Genomic DNA, 23,203 nt, shown 5'->3' with positions numbered 1-23,203 from the left:
TAAAGCCTAGCGAGCTGAGGAAGACCAAGGTCCAGGTTCCAAGTTCTCTTCCTCCTCTGACCTGGGAACTGCGCCTATAGGAGCACCCTGCACTTAGAAGCCCACAGCATCAGCAGTTGTTCAGTGGAGTCCTGCCCTGCCCTGCTTACAGGGTGCTCTCACTTAAATACTTCTCTTCAGCTGCTGCCTAAGGGTGCCTTGCAATTTTCCTCAGACCAGGCAAACCCTTTTTCTTAGAATGAAGAAGGGGCGGGGGAAGGGAGCGGAGGACTTTCCCTGGGTTGAGAGCGGGGATTCCCTGCCTAGGAACAGGCCATTTCCACTACGCCCACGGAAGCTGAAGGCGACTACAGTCATGTTGCAGGTGCCACTTGGGAACATTCCTCAGACCCCTCACCTCTTCCCAGGAAGGGTCTGGAGCTCTGGAATCAGCAAATAAGATCGCCCCCATTGGTTGTCCCCAAGGCACCCTCTTGTCGTCACTGTGTTATGCTAATGAGGGGGAGGCTCATTGGTTGGGCCTTCAGCAACAGCCAGGAAAGACCTGGTCTGGGCGAGCCGGAGCCCATCGCCTTTGCTCCCGCCTTAGCCCGGCTGCGCCCAGAGCTTTCTCTCCCCGAGAGAAAGATGCTGTCGGGGATGCCCTAGTGGGAGGCTCGTGTCCCTGCCTTTCAGGAAAGTGCCTAGCCATCACGCAGCGCTCACACCCACCACTTGCCCTCTTTCTAGGCACCGCGCGATTTTTCTCTTTTTTTGGTTGGTGAAGTAACTTTTGCATTCCCGCCTCCCCCCAGGTCCCAGGGACCAGAGGCGGCGCCGAGCCTGGGGGCGGTTCCTTGGCAGCGCTGGTTCAAGTAGCAGCCAGACTTTTGCTCCTGGGCTTGGTTTGCATCATCCCCATCACACCCTCGGGGAAGAGGAGCCGGCCCCCTTTCCAGCCTCAGCTTCCGGCCGAGCGACCCCTCCCCCTCTGGATCCCCCCCTGGCCCTTCTCCCACCCTCCCCAGCATAGAACCCACTCCGCAGCGCGCGCGCTACCCCTCGCTGCCCTCCTCCATCCCTAGTTGGATGTTGCCCACTCCTTAAGGAAGAATGGTTGATTTGGAGAGCGAAGTGCCCCCTCTGCCTCCCAGGTACCGATTCCGGGATTTGCTGCTAGGGGACCAAGGCTGGCAAAATGATGACAGGTGAGTGGCATGGTGCAGTGTGCCACAAATACTGCTGGAAGCGGGCAAGACTGGGGGACTGTGGAGGGGATGGAGAGAAAGAGGGATGGCACTGAGGGAGCAAAAGAGACTATACATCTCTCCATTTTGACTCTGTAGAGCAGTTGCTGTGGAGAAGGAACTCTTTTTCTTTCCACTTTGTCATTCTTCGGATGCATTTGTTACATGTATTCGATGTTTTGTCTATCTGTGCATCCCTGGCTGTGTGTGAGGCTGCAAGCAGAGGTACAATCGCATCCAAATGGCACGCAGTTTCGGTGTCAAACGTTTCTCGTTATTTTCCCTGGTGTAGTTAGCCCACCTCATAAATGCATCCAAGCAATTGAAAAATCACAGTAGAAACTTAAAAAAATCTCCTGCACCCACTTTCTTACTCCTTGTCGGTGTTGTCTTGACTAGATGTTTGCTTGCCACCCGGAATTTTCTGCTGTTTAAATATTTGGAGTTCAGGTGGACAATTGGTTTAAATATGTAACAGGTAGTTAGTGAAGCAAGAACACTTGGAATAGAAAATACACCGAACAGCGTTTCTTGTTGCATGATTAGTATTTTTTAAATCTTAATAATGCATACCTCAAAATTGTAAGTTTCAAAGCTGAAATATTTATTGCTAGCAAAACACTGCTTATGTGTTTCATGGGATTAAAGCATTGTGCAGTTTTATTTACATGCTGCTCTGGCTAGGTTTTTTTTTTTCACATTTTATGTTTCATTGAATTGCTTTCTAGAACAGTAATTTCATACATCACATGCCACATTTTCTTGTTCTTAAGTATGTATAACTAAGCTCTCAATGCAGATTAAATGATTCCCTGAAGTTCAGTTTGGCATTAATGTTCTATTTGAATTAGATAAAAGATCCATTATTGGTCCAATCTGAAGTTCCCTTCTGCATCACCGCTGGGCAGTGTGCCCTCTGCTTTTTCCTCACCTTCTCATTTTCCAGTACTAACTCATATTCCAATAGTCTGGGGATTCTGCCATGGGCTTCACTTATGGGCATCTTTCTTGGTCTCACATTAGTACCTTAATGACATGTGCATGGATGCTTTTTGGAGGGTACTGTTTTCATAGAGTCTCTTCTTAGGCAAAACCTTGCATATTGAAAGAAATTTAAAGACCAAATTCTTGGGATATTGGCCATGCATCTAAAAGAAGGCATTGCCTGGAATGAGCCAGCATTAACTATAGTTAGAAGATGTTTAGATGAGTTTACAGTGCTAACATGGCTCCTACCATGGTTTGGGTTCTTAGTAAATGTTGGATATTACATAAAACTCACAGCTGTATTTCTCTACTCCTCTCCTTCTCTTTTCCTGTTTTAGATCTTAAACTCATGCATGTAAGTAAACCATGCCATTTCTGTTTGCTAACAGCACAAGTTCCACATTGAAAGCTTAACCTATTGAAACGTATTGAATGCTGCATTTGTTCGTTCAACTTCCAAGGATTTGAGGAAGGAAGACTGTCTCCACCAACAGATACGCTGAGGCCTCTGTTCATATTGTTTAGACTTCCTTCTACGAATATCTCCTCACCCTGTCCAGTAATTCCAGGATCACACAGGACTCTAGGCATGGGTGGAGAGGAGGTGGCTAGAGTGACAAGGAACGAATCAGGAGTTGTTTTGTAAGCTTGGCAGTACCTTCTTCTTGGACAGAATAATTTATAACATGTATGCTCGATTGGGTCCAATAAAATTCTAGTTCTCCACAGTAGATACTGCCTTCACACCGCATATGCGATGTCCCTACTGACTGCTGTTATCAGTGTCAACATGCAAATAAATCTCTTTGTTGGCTTCTGGGGAATTCTGAATCAAGATGGCCATCTCCGCTATTTAGAATGGCATCCTAGAGAAGACTGATGAAATTTTGTTTTGTTCTAATTGTAGGGTAGTAGATAGTTTCTACCCTTCCCCTCCTTTAAGACTGTTGTTAAATCTTAGTAGGACATGCTTGTGAAAATAAATGAGGGTATGATAGATGCATGAAGAGGTGTTCTTAAGGAGAAAATAAAACGTTGGTAACCTACTTGGGTAAAAAGAAAGTAGCTCCGATTTGTGGTCTGGAACTCCCTATGTAGTTTAGGCTGGCCTCAAGTTCATAATTCTGCTGACCCAGCTTCCCACATGGTGGGCTGCAGCCATGACCTCTCAAGTTGGCTCGAGAAAGTGTAGACTATATATCATAGATTTTTCTTTGACATAACTTAGGATAGTTTGGTCACAAAAAAATTTATATTATGCTGCCTCCTTGTAGATAAGCGTGAGCATACCCTGTACAACATACATATGGTACTCAGGTAATACATATAGTATGACTGTACTAGTATTACACAGGGAATTCTTAAAGTGTATGAACACATTCTCTCAGTGTCATCTTATATGATCAACACTTTCTCATCTGCATGCGGTATTCTTTTCTGAGTATGAGCTCGCCTCAGCAATGCTGGGAGTGGCTGATGGCGTTAGTCTTGTGAGACTTTGAAATGAATTTGAGGGTTGCTGAATAAGAACACAACTTTTTGCCTGGAGGATGCCTGTTGTGCATACAACACATATTTAGTTCTTTGAAACACTGATTATAACACAAAAAAATCTATTTAAAATGGTTTCTGTAAGTGTATTTATGGTCTATCTCTCCATTTGCCTGGAATTTGAATGCTTGCTGTATGTCGAGGTCTCATTAAGTTAGGTTCGAGAAAAATTTACTGAGAAAAATGAAACATTTACTTTTTAGTATGGAAGTACTCATTGAATAATAAGAGGTGAATTTTCTCAAGAACAATATTGACAAGATTGTTTCTGTTCTGACTATGTTCTAGAAAAAATTTGCATCTTAAAATGTCAAGAAAGTACTGTATCCATTCTGGGTAGGATATTCTTCATTAGCTTGAAAATAAAGCTGATGTTACAAATTAGAAATGGACCAAGGCCCTCAGTGCATATCCTTAGGGTAATATTTAGGATATTTTGTGATTTCCCCTTTGTTCAACTATGTAAACTCATACACAGGGACTGGCTTCACACGGAAGCCATTCTGTAATAGGTAAGCTCATGGAAATGCCAAGAGCCTGTGTGTTCTACTTAGTGTTTCTGTAATTGTAAAGCACTAAAGAGTCAAAGTATTATCCTGCATTTAAGCACTAGTAAGTCTCAAGTTTTAAAGACTTCAGCAAGTTAATACTGGCCTATCTACTCTTTTATTTTGGATTGTTCAATTTGAAAGTTTAGAACACAGTGAACTTAATGTTGATGAATGATCACAATTCCGATGACTGCTAATGGCCAGGTCTCAATTGTAGCCACTTATTTAATTAAGGCCATTCTTGTTTTTAAAAGTTAGGGTGGATATTTCAACCACAGTAATTTTAAACATATCCTTCCTGATTTATATGTGACATTTAAAACTAATGCAAGCAAATTCATGGTGATTAGAACCAAAGGAAGGTTTCAACAGAGTACAAGTCAATCAACCAACAGCCTAAGAGATCTCTATAAAGTAGGCAAAGAAATTGAATAGATACTAGAGTAGTTGGAGCTTTTTAAGCAATATTCCACAAAGTATATTACTGTATATAATAAAATTAGATACAAGGAATGGATTTTTACAATGTCATTTGGAACATTTGTATACATTGCCAATGTATCTCCCATAACAAATAACATTATTTTAGACAGTAGTTATTTATATTTATTTTAAACTTTTAAAATTAGATTACTTAATACACTTTTAAAATATTCTAAGTTCCATTAAGTTCATATAATGACTTTTAATGTTTTATATAGTGAAAATAACTATATTTGTGTAATACCATAACTAATTTAACATTCATTACTAAAAATATAATCCATAAAAGCCCATATTTTCTTAGCATCATGAAAAAAAGTATAAATAAGGCAAAAGAATTCCAAGCTGAAGTAGATATTGGTACAAAAAACCTGAGTGTAGATATTGGTATGAAAACCACATTGATATTATTGATTTTCAAGTGTTAGCAAGAATTCTAACATTATTCTTTTGTATAGATATAGTTTTTTTTTCTGACACCCCCCCCCACGACAAACGTACACAGATTTTAATGTGAGTTTTCTAATTAGTTGGTCTGGGCCAGTTAGAACACAGCAATCCCATCTTGTGCACATGTTACGAAACATTCAGAGAGCATCACACCTTCCCTTGAGCAGTTACTTGAGGATGGGTGGGAAAGCATAGTTGGATGAGTGAGCAGGGAAATGCATTTGGTCAACCCAGCTACAGCACTAGCATTATTAAAACACCTCTCCCCTCTCTAGTAGTAATGTGTCTCAGCTTCTGCAAGACAGCTTTGAGGGCCAGCAACGTGTGTCGGGAGGAAGAAGCTGTTGAAGTTAAGCCTCATGATTTGAGTTCAATCCCTAGGAACGACAAGATGGAAGTAGACAACTGGTTCTTGCAAGTTGTCCTCTGACTTCTAGGCGTGTGCATGTTCACTCTCATCTTCCACCTCCACCAAGAGCAAATAAATACATGAAAAAAAAACCCTGTTTGATGGAGAATATGAATAGTAAATGCATAGCACCCATTTGCAGCCACTTCTGGCCACATTCTTGTTCATAGGAGTCTTTCTAGAAATTGACAACTCTTGACTGAACATGGGGTATTTTTAGGACATAGAAAAATAAAAATAACTTTCTTCCCTTCCTTTTTTCTTCTCTTTCCTTTCTTCTTTTCCTCCCTCTCTCCTGCCCTCTCTTCCTTCTTTCCTTCCTTTATTCCTTTCCTTACTTGCCTACTTTTTTTGATCTCTGGCCTCTATAGACCAGGTTGTTCTGGTACTCACAATGTAGCCCAGGCTAGCCTCCACTTTATTCCCTTCCTTCTGTCTCTGCTCTCCACTACACTGATATAAACTGGCACTCAGTTTATAAGGCTATTAATTGTCAGATATCACTTAAGTTGCAGTTTATAAAAGAAATGAACACTAACACCATGATCTAGTGGGATGGTTCCTTAGTGGTTAACAATAAAATACAGTTACCATCTCAACTTTTTTTTGAAGGTAGAATGGATATTATTATTAACCATATTATCAAAGAAATAACATATTAGATATATTAGAATAAAAAATGGAATATGACAAAATTCATCTTTTTTGTTCCATTGTAGCCTAGCATGGCAGGATTTAATGGGTCAGAACATTGTCACAATTGATACAGTTCTTGTCACAGTAGTTTTAAACATCATCATGGTAGGTGTAGTGGAAAACCATTAGGTGCTTTGAGAATGGGAGAGTGGGCTATGCTGTTTTGTGTAGCAGACAACAAAGTGTGTAGGGAAGGTTTCAAACACGTTTACTCTGCAATTAGGGCCTGAACATATGATTTAATAGTGGCATAGGAATCTAAAATTTCTGTGTAAGGGGCACTTTATCTGAGCACTTCTGGAATGAGATAACAAGGGATTTTTTTTTTTTAGGAACTGAAGAAATCCAGGGGCAGTTGACTAAGGAACCAATATTTGGGAGACCCGTCTGAGCAGGAAATTGTGAACTATTGTTTTACGTAGGCTTTTTGTTTGAGCCTTCAGAAAATGGCTAAAGTAGATGATGGTGGGCTGGGCCACTGAAAAAACTTCATCAAGTCAGGTCAGACTTGAAGTCTCATATGTATCTATTGTTCTGTTTGGATACAATAGAGACAAATTATCTGTGTCCAAAATGTTCTCTGATACAAACATTAGTGGTTGCCATTTGTGAAGTTATCCACAAATAAGTATACATGTCAACATATATCGGTATATAATCATATATATGTACTTTATTCCTACAGTAAAATAAATACTAAATAATCTCTTAAAATTAATCTATAAGAAATATTTAAAGTTAATATAGAGTAACAAATAATTAACTGTAGTTTAGTCTACTTTGAATGGAACCAAGAATTTAACCACATTTAAAATCACAAGTTTTACATCATCATCCAAACTGCCTTATTAACTTTTATTGCCTAAAAAAAGAAATCATTGATATTGCTAACTTTTCTAATAGTATTCTATTAGGCTTTTACAGTTTTTTCTTAAGCATTTGTGTACTAATGAATAAGGATTGTAGTCCTTTGGGAGCTAAAGAGCACTCACATCTGATATTGAATCACTCTCCCACTAGTTTAAAGGCTTGTTCATTGGCAATTAGCATCATAATTTCTTCCAGGTTCTTGGTGTTTGAACATAGGAGTCAGTGGCCATTTGATTCCACTGTAGAAAAGTGAGTAGTGCGTGCTTGAGTCTGATGGACAGAGAATCTGGCTTTGCTGAGAACAAATACAAAAACAGAGCATCAGAGTGATGCTGGGTTTTTGGCGACTGGTTAGACAGAAACAGACCACCGAGTATATTAGAAATTGGCCTTTGACTGCCCCGTAACTGGGGACAGCTTCAACAAACTGTTTTTTGAAAAGACTCTTTGATGTGAGATAGTTTCAAGGAATGAACAAATAAATCCCTTCACATATATGGAAAAAGAAAATTTATTCAAAGGAAATGAATTACTACACTAGTTATATTCAATTTGTCTTTTCGACTGGGTAGTGGAGATGGTTTGAGAGTTGGAGGTGAAGCGGTTAAGAACCAGAAAGCCCGAGTTCTTAAAAGAAATTACAGAGAATGTTTTGGGTGGTGGGGCAGAGAATGATCAGCAGCCAAGAGAGACCTAACTCGTGTTTTTCCTTAATTTTGAGTTGAACTTTGAATCGATCTATTCATCTTCATCTTTTTTTTTTTTGACAAATAGAAGAAAGCAGAAACACAAACCAGCTGTCAAGATTAGCTCATCCCTGAGGACACTGGCAAGTGGCAGACCAGCAACTCTTGATCTCTTTCCTGTCCAGAGTCAGCGTGACCTCTCTTTGCAACCGTGCTTTTAAAGCTCAGCACTTTAGCAAACATGGCACCACCCTAAAACCAGCATCTGTTTCCTTAGTGCATGAGTTCAGTGAACTCCGAGTTGCCTTGCTTTCCACTTTCCCAGGATGTAGGTATGTTTAAGAAAGGGATTTTGTGTTCAAAGCTCAAAGAGGGAGAAAATAAGCGGGGCAGCTGGGAAATAAAGGCCCGCTTGTTCTTGGTTTTTTGCATGGGCCTTACACACAATCATAACGGCCGACTGTTATTACAAGGGCACGCTTAACCCATCTTGTAAATGACTGTAAGTAAGGATGAAAGCAGATTAGTACATTTCAACCTTGTTTAACTCCTTAAGGAAAAACTCTTAGATTGTCCACATATTGTAAACAACTAGTTATTAACCACAGGTGTCAGATGTGGGCTTTAATAATGGACAGTCTGATGTCTCAGGCCCATCAAAAAATGGATATAACACTCACTCTCCTAGGAATCAGGGAGGGTGATCAGCAAGCTGAACGGATACCACTGAAGAGTGAGGTTAATAAATTCAGCCTTTGCCATGCTGTGTGGTAATTACATTGGCAAATGGAGCTTTTTTCTTTTTATCATTTTGTACCTTGTCTATCTTCCCACAAATGAATTCATGTGTTTTTTCATCCATTTCTTCTGAAAATACACACTGTACAAAGAAAGTGGATAGTAATACTGAATTTAGTATTTGGTATAAGATGTCAACTATTTCAAGGATCTTTTGTTCTAATCATGTTAAATGCATTACTATTTTTTATACAAATTGAGGGAAATTCTGTTCCAGTTTTCATTTCACTGATAAGTCACAGATGCTACAGAAATACATATGTTCTTTCAACATACAGGGAGAGAATCAGAATCTCATTATTATGCTTACAAAATATGCTTATAGCATAACACATGTATGGCTTAATGTTCCCCAAACAACAGAATGAATGAAATGTAAACCAATGTGAAGATTTTAAAGACACAGAAATTACAAAAGCTTTGCGTTCTCATAACCAATATTACAATGATCAGCTCTAGAAGAAAGTTAGGGTTTTTGGAAGTTGGTCCCACTTTTCTAGGATAATATATATGTATATGTATATGTATATGTATATACATATGTATATATATAGGAGACTATAATATATCTCCTTTTGTATCTATTGCATTTTTGACAGTCTGGAGAATGAATACTGAAATTAGAACAACAACTAAAACAACAATTTGTGTTTATTTTTTTTATAGATTGATTGCTGTATCTTCATTTGAAATATGGTAAAAGTAATTTACCACACAAGGAGAATGTAAAGTCTATAACACCACAACGGGTAGGATGAAAAAAAAAATACATGAAAGAATAAAGTAATACCGACCATAGGGCAATAAACCTTATTATTTAAGATTCTGTAGTTAACTTAATGAAACTCATCAAGGATTTGCCTCTGAAGCCTTGGCCTGGGTTAACTCTTCGCTGCTTTGTTTAATCTCCACTGACTATCTTACTTTTGACAGTTTTGTTCTTATCCATAGAATTTTCAAGGGTTTCTTCTTCACATTCTGGTCCCTGAAGTATTTGTACCCCAGTACAATTCATTTTTCTAGCCAGTGTCTTTGTGATAATGAAAAATATCTTGCAGAGATATGCTGGGGCTTAATTGTGAGCATGTGTGATTGCTTGATTAGGAACTTAGTGCTGAGACTGATCTATTAATATGCTTCACCTGTTCCGTAGATTGGCAGAGGCTTCTAGAAATAGACACTGTAGCATTAAATACATAGGTAATATAGCATGATGAATATGGACCAGAATTGGTTGGGTGCAGCAGTACTGGTGCACAGTATGAATCCCATGGGTTTTCAAATAGTTCCTAGACATGGGTCGCAAAGTTAGTCAACATCATCAGCTTTCCAGGATGAGAAATAAACTACTTCAGGAGAAATCCAGTTTTCCCTGGTGTTCTCATTTAAAGACAAGTGATTCTCTGGAACATTGCTACTTGTTCTCCATTCATAAGTGAACAGTAAAATTTACAAGATGCTTCCAGGATCCTCACTGCCAATCACTGGTGTGTCTAGAAAGAACTGTTCACTTAAAGCCATGCATGTATTATACCCTTTATTCACAAATTCCCAACGTAACATTTATATAATTGAATAGTATGTTAAGACTTGGTCGAGGGATGGCAAGATGGTTCACAAGTAAAGGTGCTTTCCACTAAGCTTGATGACGTGAGTTTGAGCCCCAGAATCAGCATAGTGGAGATAACTGACCAGAAGTTGTCCTATGATCTTCATGCATGTACCATGGCACATGTGCGCACATGCACAGAACATCATGCACATTATATAAATAAATGCAAGCAGGCAAACAAGCATTAAAAAAAAGTGTGGTCGCAGTTTGAATTTAGCTATTTACATGACCCCATATATCTTGACACATGTAGATGTGTATACACAGCTGTATATGTATAGGATTTATATTAACTGCATAATTCTTGTAATCATCTTTTGGTTGTTTATTTATGGTATTCATAATATAAAATTAGAACATATTTTCTGTTGATCTGTTTACACTCTGTAAGGACATAATCACTCTAGTTCTCTCCATTTCAAAAATTTAGAGTAGAATTTGTTACTTTGACAGCTTGTTTAGTTCTTAGCTTACTTAAGCATGGTCATGTCTGAGCGGTGCTTGTTATTTATGTTATTGCTCTGCTTCCCTGAGTTCCTCTTCATTCCAAGCTAGCCTTCTGCACGCCACATACAGAGCTTCACAGCCTAACCCAAGCCTTATTCCCTGTACGTGTTTCGCAAACACGATTTTACTATACAGTACTCATGTTCCAAAGCCGGTTATAGCATTGCTGCCTATGATGTTACAACCAAACTGTTCCTTCAGCATGCAGTGCTGTTCACTCATCAACCTTCTTACCATATACTTCTTGAAATTTAATCACGACCCCCCTTCTTCACAGAAACCATGTCTCTTCTCACAGGCCAATGTGTGCCTCGGGGTCTTTGTGTTCTAGCATGGCTGGAGCTTTTCTTGCGTCCCCTGCTCATGTCATCCTCTCTCATGATTTGACTTCAAAGTCGCTGCAGAAGTAGACTTACTAATGAAATATTTGAAATCAATTCTCCATATTTTGAGAGTTACTGTATTCTGCAGGGCATGTAGTTTTGCGATTCTGCTTGCAGTTTATAGGGGAGAGCCATGACTTCCTAGGGAAAAAGCCGTACCTCCATTCCCTTTTGAATCCCACACTAGTTAATAAAATGGCTTACCTGAAAGCATTAGGGGTTGCAATTTTATAATATTAGCATTTTTTTACCCAAATAAAAGAAGCTAAGGCACATCTGTGAATATCTTTGTGCACTGCATAGACGTATTATTATAATGGAAATAAAAGGTCATTTGAATCCAAGGTATTATTTTTCCCCATCCTGTAGAAATAAAGTAGTTTTAATGCACATTTTCAATCCAGGTATTGTAGTTTAAGTCATCTGACTTGAAAATGTCTTCCCAACACCCAGTTTAATATTCACGAGGAATTTTCCTTCAGAAATAGCAAAGCAGAATGTGCTTCAGTCCACAATTCATACTGTGACAATTGAAATGACTGTTAAAGTGAATTCAGAAATTTACCTGGGAGCTTAGCAGCAGGCCATCCATGCCTTCGTACAAGGGAATGTGGAGGTAGAGTCAATGATCAACGCTGTTTCACATGGTGCTAGGTAGCAGAGGTAATACTTGCTTGGGCTAAACAGAAAGGTACTTTGTGTGTATGCCTTAAGTCTTAAAGAAATCTTTTATTTTTAATTGAGAAACAATGATCATAATAGTTTAAGGGTGTGTTTAGTTTTGTCTTGGTAGCATGAATAGCAGTTATCTTAGAGGAAAAAGATGCAAACATCTCAAGTGCTTGGAGAGAATCCACATTATCTTAGACCATATATTCCTGGTGGTACACAGCTATAATCTCAGTTTTCAGGAGATTGAGAGAGGAAGTTCATAAGTTCAGGGCAAGCCTGGGGTGCATAGAGGTGCTTAGTTTGAGAAAGAGAAAATGACTCATGTGTTTCAGTTCTCGTGCTAAGTGCCCATCTCGTTCCTTCCTGTTTGTTTTTGCCACACGCTGTACCACTTCTGCTCAAGTATCACCATCTTTCTCACGACCAGAGAGAGAAGCTTCTTTGCACTTGCAACTTTTCTCCAACACAGAAGACAACCAGAAACTAGTCACCCCCAGGAGTATACAATCAAGTTTCTCCCTGAGAAGTGGATGGCCGAAGCTAAGCTTACAGTGCTGTGGCGTCTTGCTCATTCTAGTCTTTCTGTGGCTTTTAAAAAGTATCTTCTTTGTAGTGAATGTGTAAGAAGAAGAAAAAAGGACGTTCCCCTGCACACACTAAACTGTGCTCAAAATGAGCTGACTTCTATAACGTGAGGTATGGTACCTATTGAGATAGACCTGAAGGATAGGATCTCACACTTAGGGAGCGAAGATGAACAAAACATGTGCCACACAAACTAGGATACACCACATAGACAGGAGTAATGGAAAAACAAAGTTCTTTGAAAGAGTATTCCCAAAGGAAATTAATTTTTACACATTAAAATTCATATATTGATTTAGCTCAAAGATATAATGGGTGGATCCTTTGCAGGGTGTGTTCTAGGACAAAACTCTGTAAGTATGCTACCACTATAAACCACTGTGTATGTGAAAAAGACTTCTGTATCTTGGTGGAAGATCGTAGGAAAATTTATAAGTGAAAGAGTTTGGATTTTGTTCTCCACAGATGAATTGGCAGAAGATTCTGAATAAGCGCATTGCATGACCAAAGCAGTAACTTTAGTAGAGTATTTCCAAAGTCTGTGCAAAGAAAGTTTTCAAGAAAAATGAATGGGCTCCATCAGTGACTCTAGTGGCCTGAATGGGATGACAGTCGTAATGAAAAGGTGAAAAGGAAAAACAGCCCAATGAGAAACTTTGCTGATGTGGATGAGACTTGAGAGTGGACAGGACACGTTGTAGGTGTGAGATGAGAGGAAACTCGAAAGGAGGAGCAACCTGTCTTGGTTTTTGTTATGTTCATTCAGTGAAATTTATTATCAGTCTTGTATTTTAAGCGGCAGAGGGCAATGCTGCAGTCTGATTGGTGTACAATCTGAACTCCCAGAAAGAGTCTGTTTAGCCACTTATTTTCAGTATTGAGTAAATCTTATTTAATTGAACAAGCAAGAGGAAAATGGAGTGCATGTGTCCTATTTTAATGTCTTTAAAAGCATGAGATATTCTTATGCTTTTCTCATCGTAGAAAATACAATCAGGCAATTATTGAATACTTTGCTGCCTAAGAGTAGAAATTCTGATCAGATTCTGGAGCTGACACAGAGAAAGTGAGACTATGATGTATGCCCATCACAGTGTAGAACACACACATCATATATGTCATGTATATGAGAATGTATAAATTCAATATATATATGTTGAATTTAAATCCATTTACATTCATTTCTTTTGCATTATTCCCACTGTGGTTGAGTTATTAGGGCAATCACATACTTTTCTATGTAAAGATAGAATTGAACTAAATGGCGTCCAAACGCTTTTCATAGAAATCAAATTATTTAAGTATTTTGTAAGCTATAGCTAATTCAGTTCAGGCAGCCTTGCTAATTAATATGGTCATACATGTGCCATGCTAGAAATAGAGGAACAATTGTCTAAGTTTTCAGTGTCAGATTTTATTGAACAACACTAAATTCCCAGGGTGGGTTGGTTTTAGTGGTAGCATTGCCCAAGATAATCCTTTCTATCTTGATAATCAAATTAGCACACAGCTGTAGTATTTTATTTTGAATTTAATAAGTAATATTAACTGTTGTACCACAACCACACAGTAAATATCAATCAGTCAATCAATCTGGCCATCTACCTGCATATGCAGTGTTGCAGAACAAATACAAGCTGAGTTGAAGAGGTCTCAGAAGGAGGCTGAGAGTAATACAATACAACTTGCATTGAGAAGATCATGAGTTAGCCATTGGCAGGAAAGAAGCTGTTGCTATAAAGATCAGACCATGGGACAGTCAAGGTAGAGAAGGAAGATGCAGTCAGCTGTTTAGACAAAGGGACAGAACTACGTCCTGAGAAGGAAGAGCAGGTTCAGGTAAAGATGAGCAGGCAGGTGGATGGGCAGGGTGTGAGATAGCCTACACTGGCTAGAGCCCCAGTGACAGTTAGGGTTCTCTACCCATGAGTCTTAGAATCAGATGACAGCCCATCATTATGTGGCCTTTGCCATTGCACTGGTAGGCATCAATCACTTTATCATGTCCAAGTGATGGAATTACTCCATTTCATGGGGCAGCATGTATATTACATTCATGGCTTGAGCTTTTCTGATGTACGTGCATTCATGTGTTTCTACAGCCTCAATTTCTATTCCAGCAATAAGTCATATATAAGTTCATGGCCAAATCCTCTTGCTTCAGGTTGATTTTAGAGTCCATCTTTTGCCATGACTGGCCTATTTCCAGGCTCCTGTTCCCCTTTTCGCCTGATTGGTTCATGGTCCAGATATGTCAAACAATAACAGTGGCTAAAGGCATGAATTGGAAGTGCTCTTGTGTTAACTCATTCACCAATGAAATGTTCAGTGGATGTATCCCAACGGACTGACTTTCATGTTGATTGACTAGAATTCTGTCAGATACTTACTATCTGCTCAAACCTAAAAGCACAGAGTTTGCTACAGATTCTTTTTTTAATTAATTAAACATTTTTATTTTTTACATATACATTATTACACATATACACAATAGATTACCTATAGCAAGAAGAACCATGACATAATCAGGAATTATATAAATGTTACATTCTTAGTGTTTTGGCTATTTGTATTTGACAGCCTTGAAGAAAACATCTTTCCTATCTCGGTGTTCTAAAATTCTGAATGGAAATCAATCTCCATCACATCTGTTTTAAGTTGCAACAGATTCTTAGAGCCTCTATGTTCAGTCTCTGGGACTGAGGTGAACTTAGAAACTCTGAAGATTTTGATGACTTTGATTAGTATAAATAAACTTTAGGAGCTGGTTTATGGGGGGAAAGTGTGTATGCTCTGCAGAGAGGAGGGTCATCAGAGAGTATGACTATTACTGAAAAAGCCAAACTCTAGCTTCGAGTCAAATTGCAATTTTTTAGGAATTTGATGTTGTCCTTTATTTATGAGCAGCTTTCTCAAGTAAGCTACCTTTTGCTTGACAAACAAAATGGTCCAATGTGAGAGAATGTTCTCGTATTCTTTCATAGAACGGATGGCATAATAACCACTGCACCTTCTTTCACCATGACCCTCTGGTAAGGACATGAAAATTCCTAACCTTTTCCCATGATGTGATAATTTGATTCAGCCTTGAAAAGCAAAGCTTTTGGTTTGCCTGCCTGTTTTTCACAAGGTTGTGCTCTGTAGCCCAGGATGTTCTCAAATCTTACTGCTTCAGCATTCTGAGAGTCAGAACTACCACTGTGTGCCCACATGATTTACATCTGGACATTTTCCTTGTCAAATCACATCACCACCAAGACTTAGGGATGCTTTGGGACTTCTGGTGTTGGGATGGAGCACATAAAGAACTAAGGCGTTCATTGCTGCTAAATGACCTCAAAATCTCAGTTTAGAAACAATAGTGATTAATTTCTTGAGTTCTTTATATATTTTGGATATTAGACCTTTTTCAGATGTAGGGTTGGTGAAGATGTTTTCCAAGTCTGTAGGCTGTCGCTTTGTTCTCTTGACAGTGTCTCCTGCCTTACAGAAGCTTCTCAGCCTCATGGGGTCCTATTTGTTAATTGTTGACCTTAAGGCTTGAGCTGTTAGTGTTCTGTTCAGGAGGTTGTCTCCTGTGCCAATGTGTTTCAGGCTCTTCCCTGCTTTTTCCTCTAACCAATTTAATGTCTCTTGTTCTGCGTTGAGGTCTTTAACTCACTTTGACTCGAGTTTTATGCATGGTGACAAATATGGATCTAATTGCATTTTTTTCTACATGTAGACATCCATTTAGACTGGCACCATTTGTTGAAGATGCTATCCTTTTTCCACTGAATAGATTTGGCTTCTTTGTCAAAAATCAAGTGACCAAATGTGTGTGGATTCAGCTCTGGGTTTTTGATTTGATTCCATTGATCCACCAGCCTATTGCTGTGCCAGTACCATGCTGTTTTCATTACTTCTCAAAAGAGGAATATCAAGTGGCTGAGAAACACTTAAAGAAATGCTCAGCATTGTTAGTTATCAGAGAAAGGCAAATCAAATCAACACTGGGATTCCACTTTACACCCATCAGAATGGCTAAGATCAAAAATTCAAGTAACACCACATGCTGGCGAGGATGTGGAGAGAAAGGAACACTCCTTCATTGCTGGTTGGAATGCAAACTAGTACAGCCACTTTGGAAATCTATCTGGTGCTTTATCAGAAAAATGGGAATAGGGTATCAAGTCTCTTCTTGGTAACCTGCTGTCCTTCCTCTGAGTGCCACCAGGTCTCCCCCTCCAGGGGACATGGTCAAAGGGGAGGCACCAGAGTATGTGAGAAAGTCATATCCCACTCTCCACTCTACTGTGGAGAATGTTCTGACCATTGGCTAGATCTGGGTAGGGGTTTAAAGTTTTACGGCCTGTATTGTCACAGGGGGAGGTAATCCCCCTCAGGAACAGTCATAGGGGAGGAGAATAAGGGGAAAATGGGAAGAAGGGAAGAATGGGAGGATACAAGGGATGGGATAACTATTGAGATGTGACAAGAATAAATTAATAAAAAAAGGGAAAAAAATTTCTGAGACCCACATGGTAGATGTAACTGATTCCCATAAGTTGTAAGTTTGTTATAAATAAATAAATAAATGCAATTTTTGTTTAAAGAAAAAAAAAAAAAAGAAAAGAAAAATGGGAATAGGGCTTCCTCCATACCCAGGTATTCGACTCCTTGGAATATACCCAGAAAATGATCCACCATACAACAGGGGCATATGCACAACTATGTTCATAGTAGCCTTATGCATAATAGCCAGAACATGGAAACAGCCTAAGTGTCCCTCAGTAGAAGAATGGATAAAGAAAGTGTGGTACATTTACACTATGGAATACTACTCAGCTATTAAAAGCAAGGAATTCCCAAAATTTGTGGACAAATGGATTGAACTAGAAATGATCATAATGAGTGAGTTAACCCAGAAGCAGAAAGAGTCAAATGGTACATACTCACTTATATCTGGACACTAGCCCAAGGGGCATGTCCCATGAAAGTCTTCACTTACCAGGAAACTGGGTCAGAGGGGAGGACATCCTATTGGGACTTTAGGTGAGAGAAGCATGGGAGAATGGGGAAATAGAAGGATCCAGAGGGTCCTCGAAACCTACAAGAAGAGCATTATAGCAGGCAGATCTGGTCCCAGGGGTCCTGCTCAAACTATGGCATGAGCCAAGGACAATACATGCAGTAGATTTTGAACCCCTACCCAGATCTAGTTGATGGACAGGACATTCTCCACCATTGCGTGGAGAGTGGGGTCTGACTTTCACATGAACTCTAGTGACCCATATTTGACCATGTCCCCTTGATGAGAAGGCCTGGTGGTACTCAGAGGAAGGTTAGCAGGCTACCAAGAAGAGACTTGATACCCTATGAGCATATACATGGGGAGGAGGTCCTTCTCAGTCACAGACATAGGGGAGGGGAGTCGGAGGAAAACAGGAGGGAAGGAGGAATGGGAGGATAGAAGGGATAGGATAACAATTGAGATGTAATATGAATAAATTAATAAAATATTTTTAAAAAGAAACAACAGTGATTTACATACACTATTTAAGGTACAGCAACCACTAGGATTTGAGGGATGAAGCACACACTGAACTCACTCTGCTGGTGTTTTTCATCTGAGCTTGGATGTCCTAAGTTATTCAGAAAAGAGGCAGAACCTGAAGGTTATGATGTTCTTCGGCATCTGGAGGAGGAACGTAGTGTCCAAGGGCTGTCATCTGACACCTATCCTCATTTGTGGGATTCTGATAGCCTGTCTCTTTCTTTTGACAAGTCCTCTGACAAATAGAGTTTGATTTGCATATTGATAATCAGGATATTATCTGTGAGTAGTAGGCATTGTTGATCATGTATGGAAATGTGGCATTTTTAAACAGTGTTTTTCTCCCTTTGTCTTTTTATAGATTTGATCAGTATATTTAAGATGTAGAAGACCCATATCCAAATGGAAGTGTGGGAGATTGTAGTCAGTATGATTTTATTCCTCTTACTTTTTTACTTAAGTGATGTCCACCAAATTTAGAAGTCCTTGATATTTTAAAAAAAAACCAATAATTACATTTCCCTTTCTGGTATTGGAATGAAAAAAATCAAGAAGAAACCCAGTCATTTCGCTTTTTGATGCTATCTTTAGGAAGTTTCGTAGGAATATAATTTGCTGATTCTTAATAACAGATTTGGAAGTCCATTCCAAATAAAAAGTTTTTTTTTATTTCTGTTTTTAATGACAGTGCATGGGTTCAATAATTAGTCTAGTGAATAAGAGGAACAGTTAGGTTTCTTCAAAACACAAAGATAAACTCAGGAATAAAGGATGCCTAATAGCATATGCTAATGAGCATCACTAATATAAACATACTTAATATTGTTATCTTATTTACAAAAGAGAGACACTTCTTAGAATAACTGTGATAATGTTGGTTCCATGGGGTTTGTTTTTGCCTACTGGGTATCTCAAAGATACTTTTATATCAGAAATGAATCGGGCAAGATATTGTGAATAAGTTTAATAAACATTCACTTGCTAACAAAGCATCTGAATTTATTTTTTATTCTAATAAGGTTTTAACTTGATCTTAGTATTTCCAGACCACAGACACTGTAGTACTTGTTTATTTTTGTTTGTTTGTTTGTTTTTTGAGACAAGTTCTGGAATATTTTGGCCTGTGATTAACTCTTTATATTTTTGAAGATTATTTTTGATAGTAGAATACTTCAGAGTATGCTGCTCCATACTTATTTAGTCAGGATTTATTGTCGTTGCTGGGGATTCCCTCTTATGCTGATACTTTATACTCGTGCCTTTAAACACCCATCTCTGGAGTCTTGTTGATGAGGATTCTAAGAAGTTCCTAAATGTCAAATTACCATTGTTACTAGATATAAATATGAGTGTGTTCAATGACTTCTAATGCAGACTTCTTTGTGGCTAGCCAGAAATATGCTTAAAATTTATATTTAGAATAGGTATTTCCTGTGCTATTATCCTGGTTATATTAACTGACTTCCATTATTATCCAGCTTCTAGATACTTTCAACATGTAAGTTTCAGCAGGACTGACTGGAGAACATCACATGGCTCCTTCCATGTCTCCACGTGCAGTTTTATACATTTGTGCATTTGTATCACTGGCAAAACAGGAGCAATTGAGCAGTAAAACAAGAAAACTGACATAGCACATGTGTTAGCAGTAACAGTAAAAACCCTCTTCCTTAAAACTTTTAACAAAATCCTGCAATAAGCCAGTGCTCTTGATATGCTCGCAAAGGTTGGCTTTGTGCTATTTGAATAAATGAGGGAAACAAATCACACATGAACATTGCTCTCTAGGAAAAGCTTATAAGGTGAATAAGCAATATTCAGATTTTCATTACTCGAGTAAGTAATCACTTTTTTGTGTGTACTACCCTTGGGGGCAATGGGTTTTGCTTCATATGTTTTTTTTTTCTGTGTCTGTATGTGCATGTGCACAATTAATCTTCTTTCAAATAAGAGCAACTATCACATTTCATTAAAGTACTTCAGATATTATGTTCAAATAGCATGTGGCATGTACAGTGAGAAATTCAAAGCGCTTGAAGTCACTTTTTGTTGAGATGGAAGTTTAGGTTAATAAAAGGAAGAGTGCACTTCTCACTCTTTCACAGCTGATGTGCAAGCTTTTCAAAGTATTGATTATGCTGATTATGATGACAGTAATTTTCCACCCTGTTTTATAAAGGATGAGCCAGGCAGGCATTGAGCCAGAAAGTTCCAGTGTGTTTTTGAGAATCAAAATCAATTTTCTCTGAAGTAAGTGCGGTGTTTGGGAGTACTGAAGAAATCAGTACAGTCAAGCAGGGTACTTCCAGATCTTAGCTTTGCAGTGGGTCTTTATTTTATGTTTTCATATTGTACCTGTCCCTCAAATTTAAAATAAAAGAGGCATGGTCTTTTTAAATTATAAAAGTACATATTAAAGGGCTGGAATTGTATATCTGTGGGTCAGTCATGGCACTTTTTTCTTTTCATTCTAAAAAGACTAAAATTTAAAAAGTGAAAACTCTGCATCAGATAGTTATACAAATACATTTCCATAAATTATTATAATTAAAAGCTGTAAAGTTAAGTCATATAAGCATCCAGCTAAATTAGGACTCTGAAATCAAAACATGACACTTAGCCACCTGAATGTTAATACAGAATGTTAATAGATGATAATAGTTGTTGGTTTGTGGCATTATGGTAGGCAATTAAATAATTAGAAGGAAAAGGTCAAACACTTTTGAAATGTTAGTAACGTAGAGCTGTTAGGGCACAGCCTTTTAACTAGCTATTACTACAGATTCGTGGTCCTGCTTCAGTAGCATTTGGTAGCTCTATAGGGCAGGCCAGTTGTTGGATCTCTTGGGTTGTTAGTATCCTCATCTGCAAACTGGAGTTAGTGATATCATTCCTTTTGTAGAGAAGATATAATTGAGAAAAATACTTAGTTTAGGACTGGCTTATAACTGCTTATTTAAATAACTATGACTTATGAGTTAGGGGTAGATAGAACCTTGTTTTCATCTTCCCCATTTTATGACCAGATTTTCTCTGGCTTGAGTTTGCTTTGAGTGGTTTGAGTGCAGCTGGCCTACTGTGTCTAGAAAACTGTTTGTAATCATCCAGGGCCTCTTGCTCTTGTGTCTTTGTGCTAATCCCCGAACCTTGAGAGAATAGGGTTTGATCTTGATGTCACACATGGGGCTGAGAACTTTGAAGGCATTCGTTCTGTGTACCTTGACCAGTCGTTGTTCTCTGTGTTGATTTCCATCTCTTGCAAAAAGTAGGTTATTTGATGAGGTCTGAAATATGCCCTAACTTATGGCTTTAACGAGAAGTTATTAGGAGTCAGTTTATTCCTGCATTAAGGAACCAGAGAGATGGTTCAGTGACTAAAGACACTTGCTGCTCTTGCAAAACATTTGGATTCAATTCCCAGTTGACCCCATAGCAGCTCAAATCCTTCTGTGGTTCCAGTTCCAGGGGACTGGAAACCCTTTTATGGCTGCTGAGGGAGCTAGGCATATACATGCAGCACATACACTAATAGGGACAAAACACCAATACGTATAAAACTAGCCTAAAAATCCTTTAGACTTAGGAAGTAAGTATTAAGAAATGAAAGCTGTAATTGTTCTGTCAGTTAAATGATTAAAAACTTAAAGGCATTGACATTTATGCACATTTCATTGACAATTTGATTTTATACTTACTAGTATCAAATTGTGTTGATGGGCTCTAGAAATTGAAGTATTTAAGTTCTTCAAATATAACCAGAACTCCAGTAAACATCCAGTAAGGCAAGCTTCTTTTCTTCCTGTTTATGAAGTACTAAGGTTCTACCCAAAATTTTTAACTGGTATTCAACTCAGCTGTGGTTTAAGCCTGTAATCTGGCTCTACAGTGGTGCCCTGTGTTGTATGCTGGTACCCAGCTTCTGAATAGAGGGAGATTGTGGAAATTTAAAGAGGAGAGACTGGGATGGGACCCTGGCCGCCCTCTCTCTGCCTGCTTTTCTTTCTGCAAATGAAGGAATGATTGTGCTTTGCTTCTGCTGCTGCGATGATGTTGTCTCCCATAGGTCCAGAGTGATCAGGTCAACCAATCATATACTGCACCTTCTAAAACTGTTAGCTACACTAAGTGGTTTCTCTTTATGCATATTTGTTATTGATGGAAACATCAACTGATGGAAACATCAGCTGACTGATGTTAAGGTGAATGGATGGCCATTTTTCCTAGTAAAGAAAGAAAGAAATATTCTGAAATAATTCCATTTCCATTGTTCCATTATTCATAAGTCATCAAATCCATTTTGTGGTCTTTATAATGAGCTATTATCCTGCTAGCCATTATACATAGCTCAGTCACATCCACAGGATTGCCCCATCATTTCTATTTATTTGGACAATTTGGTTACTGAGGTCAGCAGAATGGTAAAGGGAATGCTCTCATATTATTGTAAATCTTATGATGCTTGGTCCAAATATTTAACGTGTAAAACAAGCACATATGTAAAAACACCGAGAACTTAGTTTCTTTTTCTACCTTCACAGTCTATTTACACACTACCTGTGATCTGATCTGCCAGTCAACTCTCTCCAGCTCTTTGAACGGGTATTCTTGTAAAGTGTCTGGTCCATAGCCAGAGTTGTGCAGCAGCTCAGAAAGTTACTGCTGATTCTCACGCCTTTTCATGTTCCCCTGGTCCCCCTCTTTCCCCTTCAACAGTCTTCCTGGTCTATCTCTCCCGTTTATTGTTTCATTTAATTTTTGTAACTACTCTCTGGAGTTGCCATTTTTCATACCTTTAATTTTCCTCAACTAGATTCCAAGCTCCTTTTACATATTAGCCTAATAGTTAGAAGCAATAAATACTTGGCACATACTGAGTTGTCAGCTTTTTATACTTGTGGACAATCTCTAATGCTGAGTAGAACATGCATTTTCTTTGTCTAGTCTCAGAGGGTCCAGCCTTAGAGGAAAGACTTTTTCTCCCCAGGGCTCATTTTTGCAACCTCCAGCTCCCAGACACACAGATGATTATGCAAGCCTAATGTTCAGTTTGGAACCAGGCTCTGTCTCCCGAATACTAGACTGGGTGGTAAACCATGCATTATGCTTGTGCTTTGGCAAACTTATTCAGAACTCCATCTGGAATCCTGAAGCCAATTAATTTCATCCCAAATCCCAAGGTTCCTGGCCTAGTAAAACCTACA

General features: G+C 38.7%; 1 protein-coding gene across 5 annotated transcripts in view; it reads left to right on the top strand.

The window, feature by feature from the left end:
• Nucleotides 1–588: 588 nt before the first annotated feature.
• KCNT2 (potassium sodium-activated channel subfamily T member 2) overlaps nucleotides 589–23,203 on the top strand; it is a 332,217-nt gene continuing 309,602 nt past the window's right edge. For all 5 annotated transcript variants that reach the window (XR_014781450.1, XM_084794038.1, XM_084794037.1 and 2 more), the window contains exon 1: nucleotides 589–1,187. Coding sequence is in view for 4 of the 5 variants with exons in the window: in XM_084794038.1 (XP_084650164.1) it covers nucleotides 1,093–1,187 (95 nt within the window). In the remaining variant the exon portion in view is untranslated. The remainder of the gene's footprint in view (nucleotides 1,188–23,203) is intronic.

The sequence above is a fragment of the Acomys minous genome, assembly GCF_964271855.1.
Source record: "Acomys minous genome assembly, chromosome: 1".
Classification (NCBI taxonomy): Eukaryota; Metazoa; Chordata; class Mammalia; order Rodentia; family Muridae; genus Acomys; species Acomys minous.
This window is presented reverse-complemented; position numbering and strand designations above follow the sequence as displayed.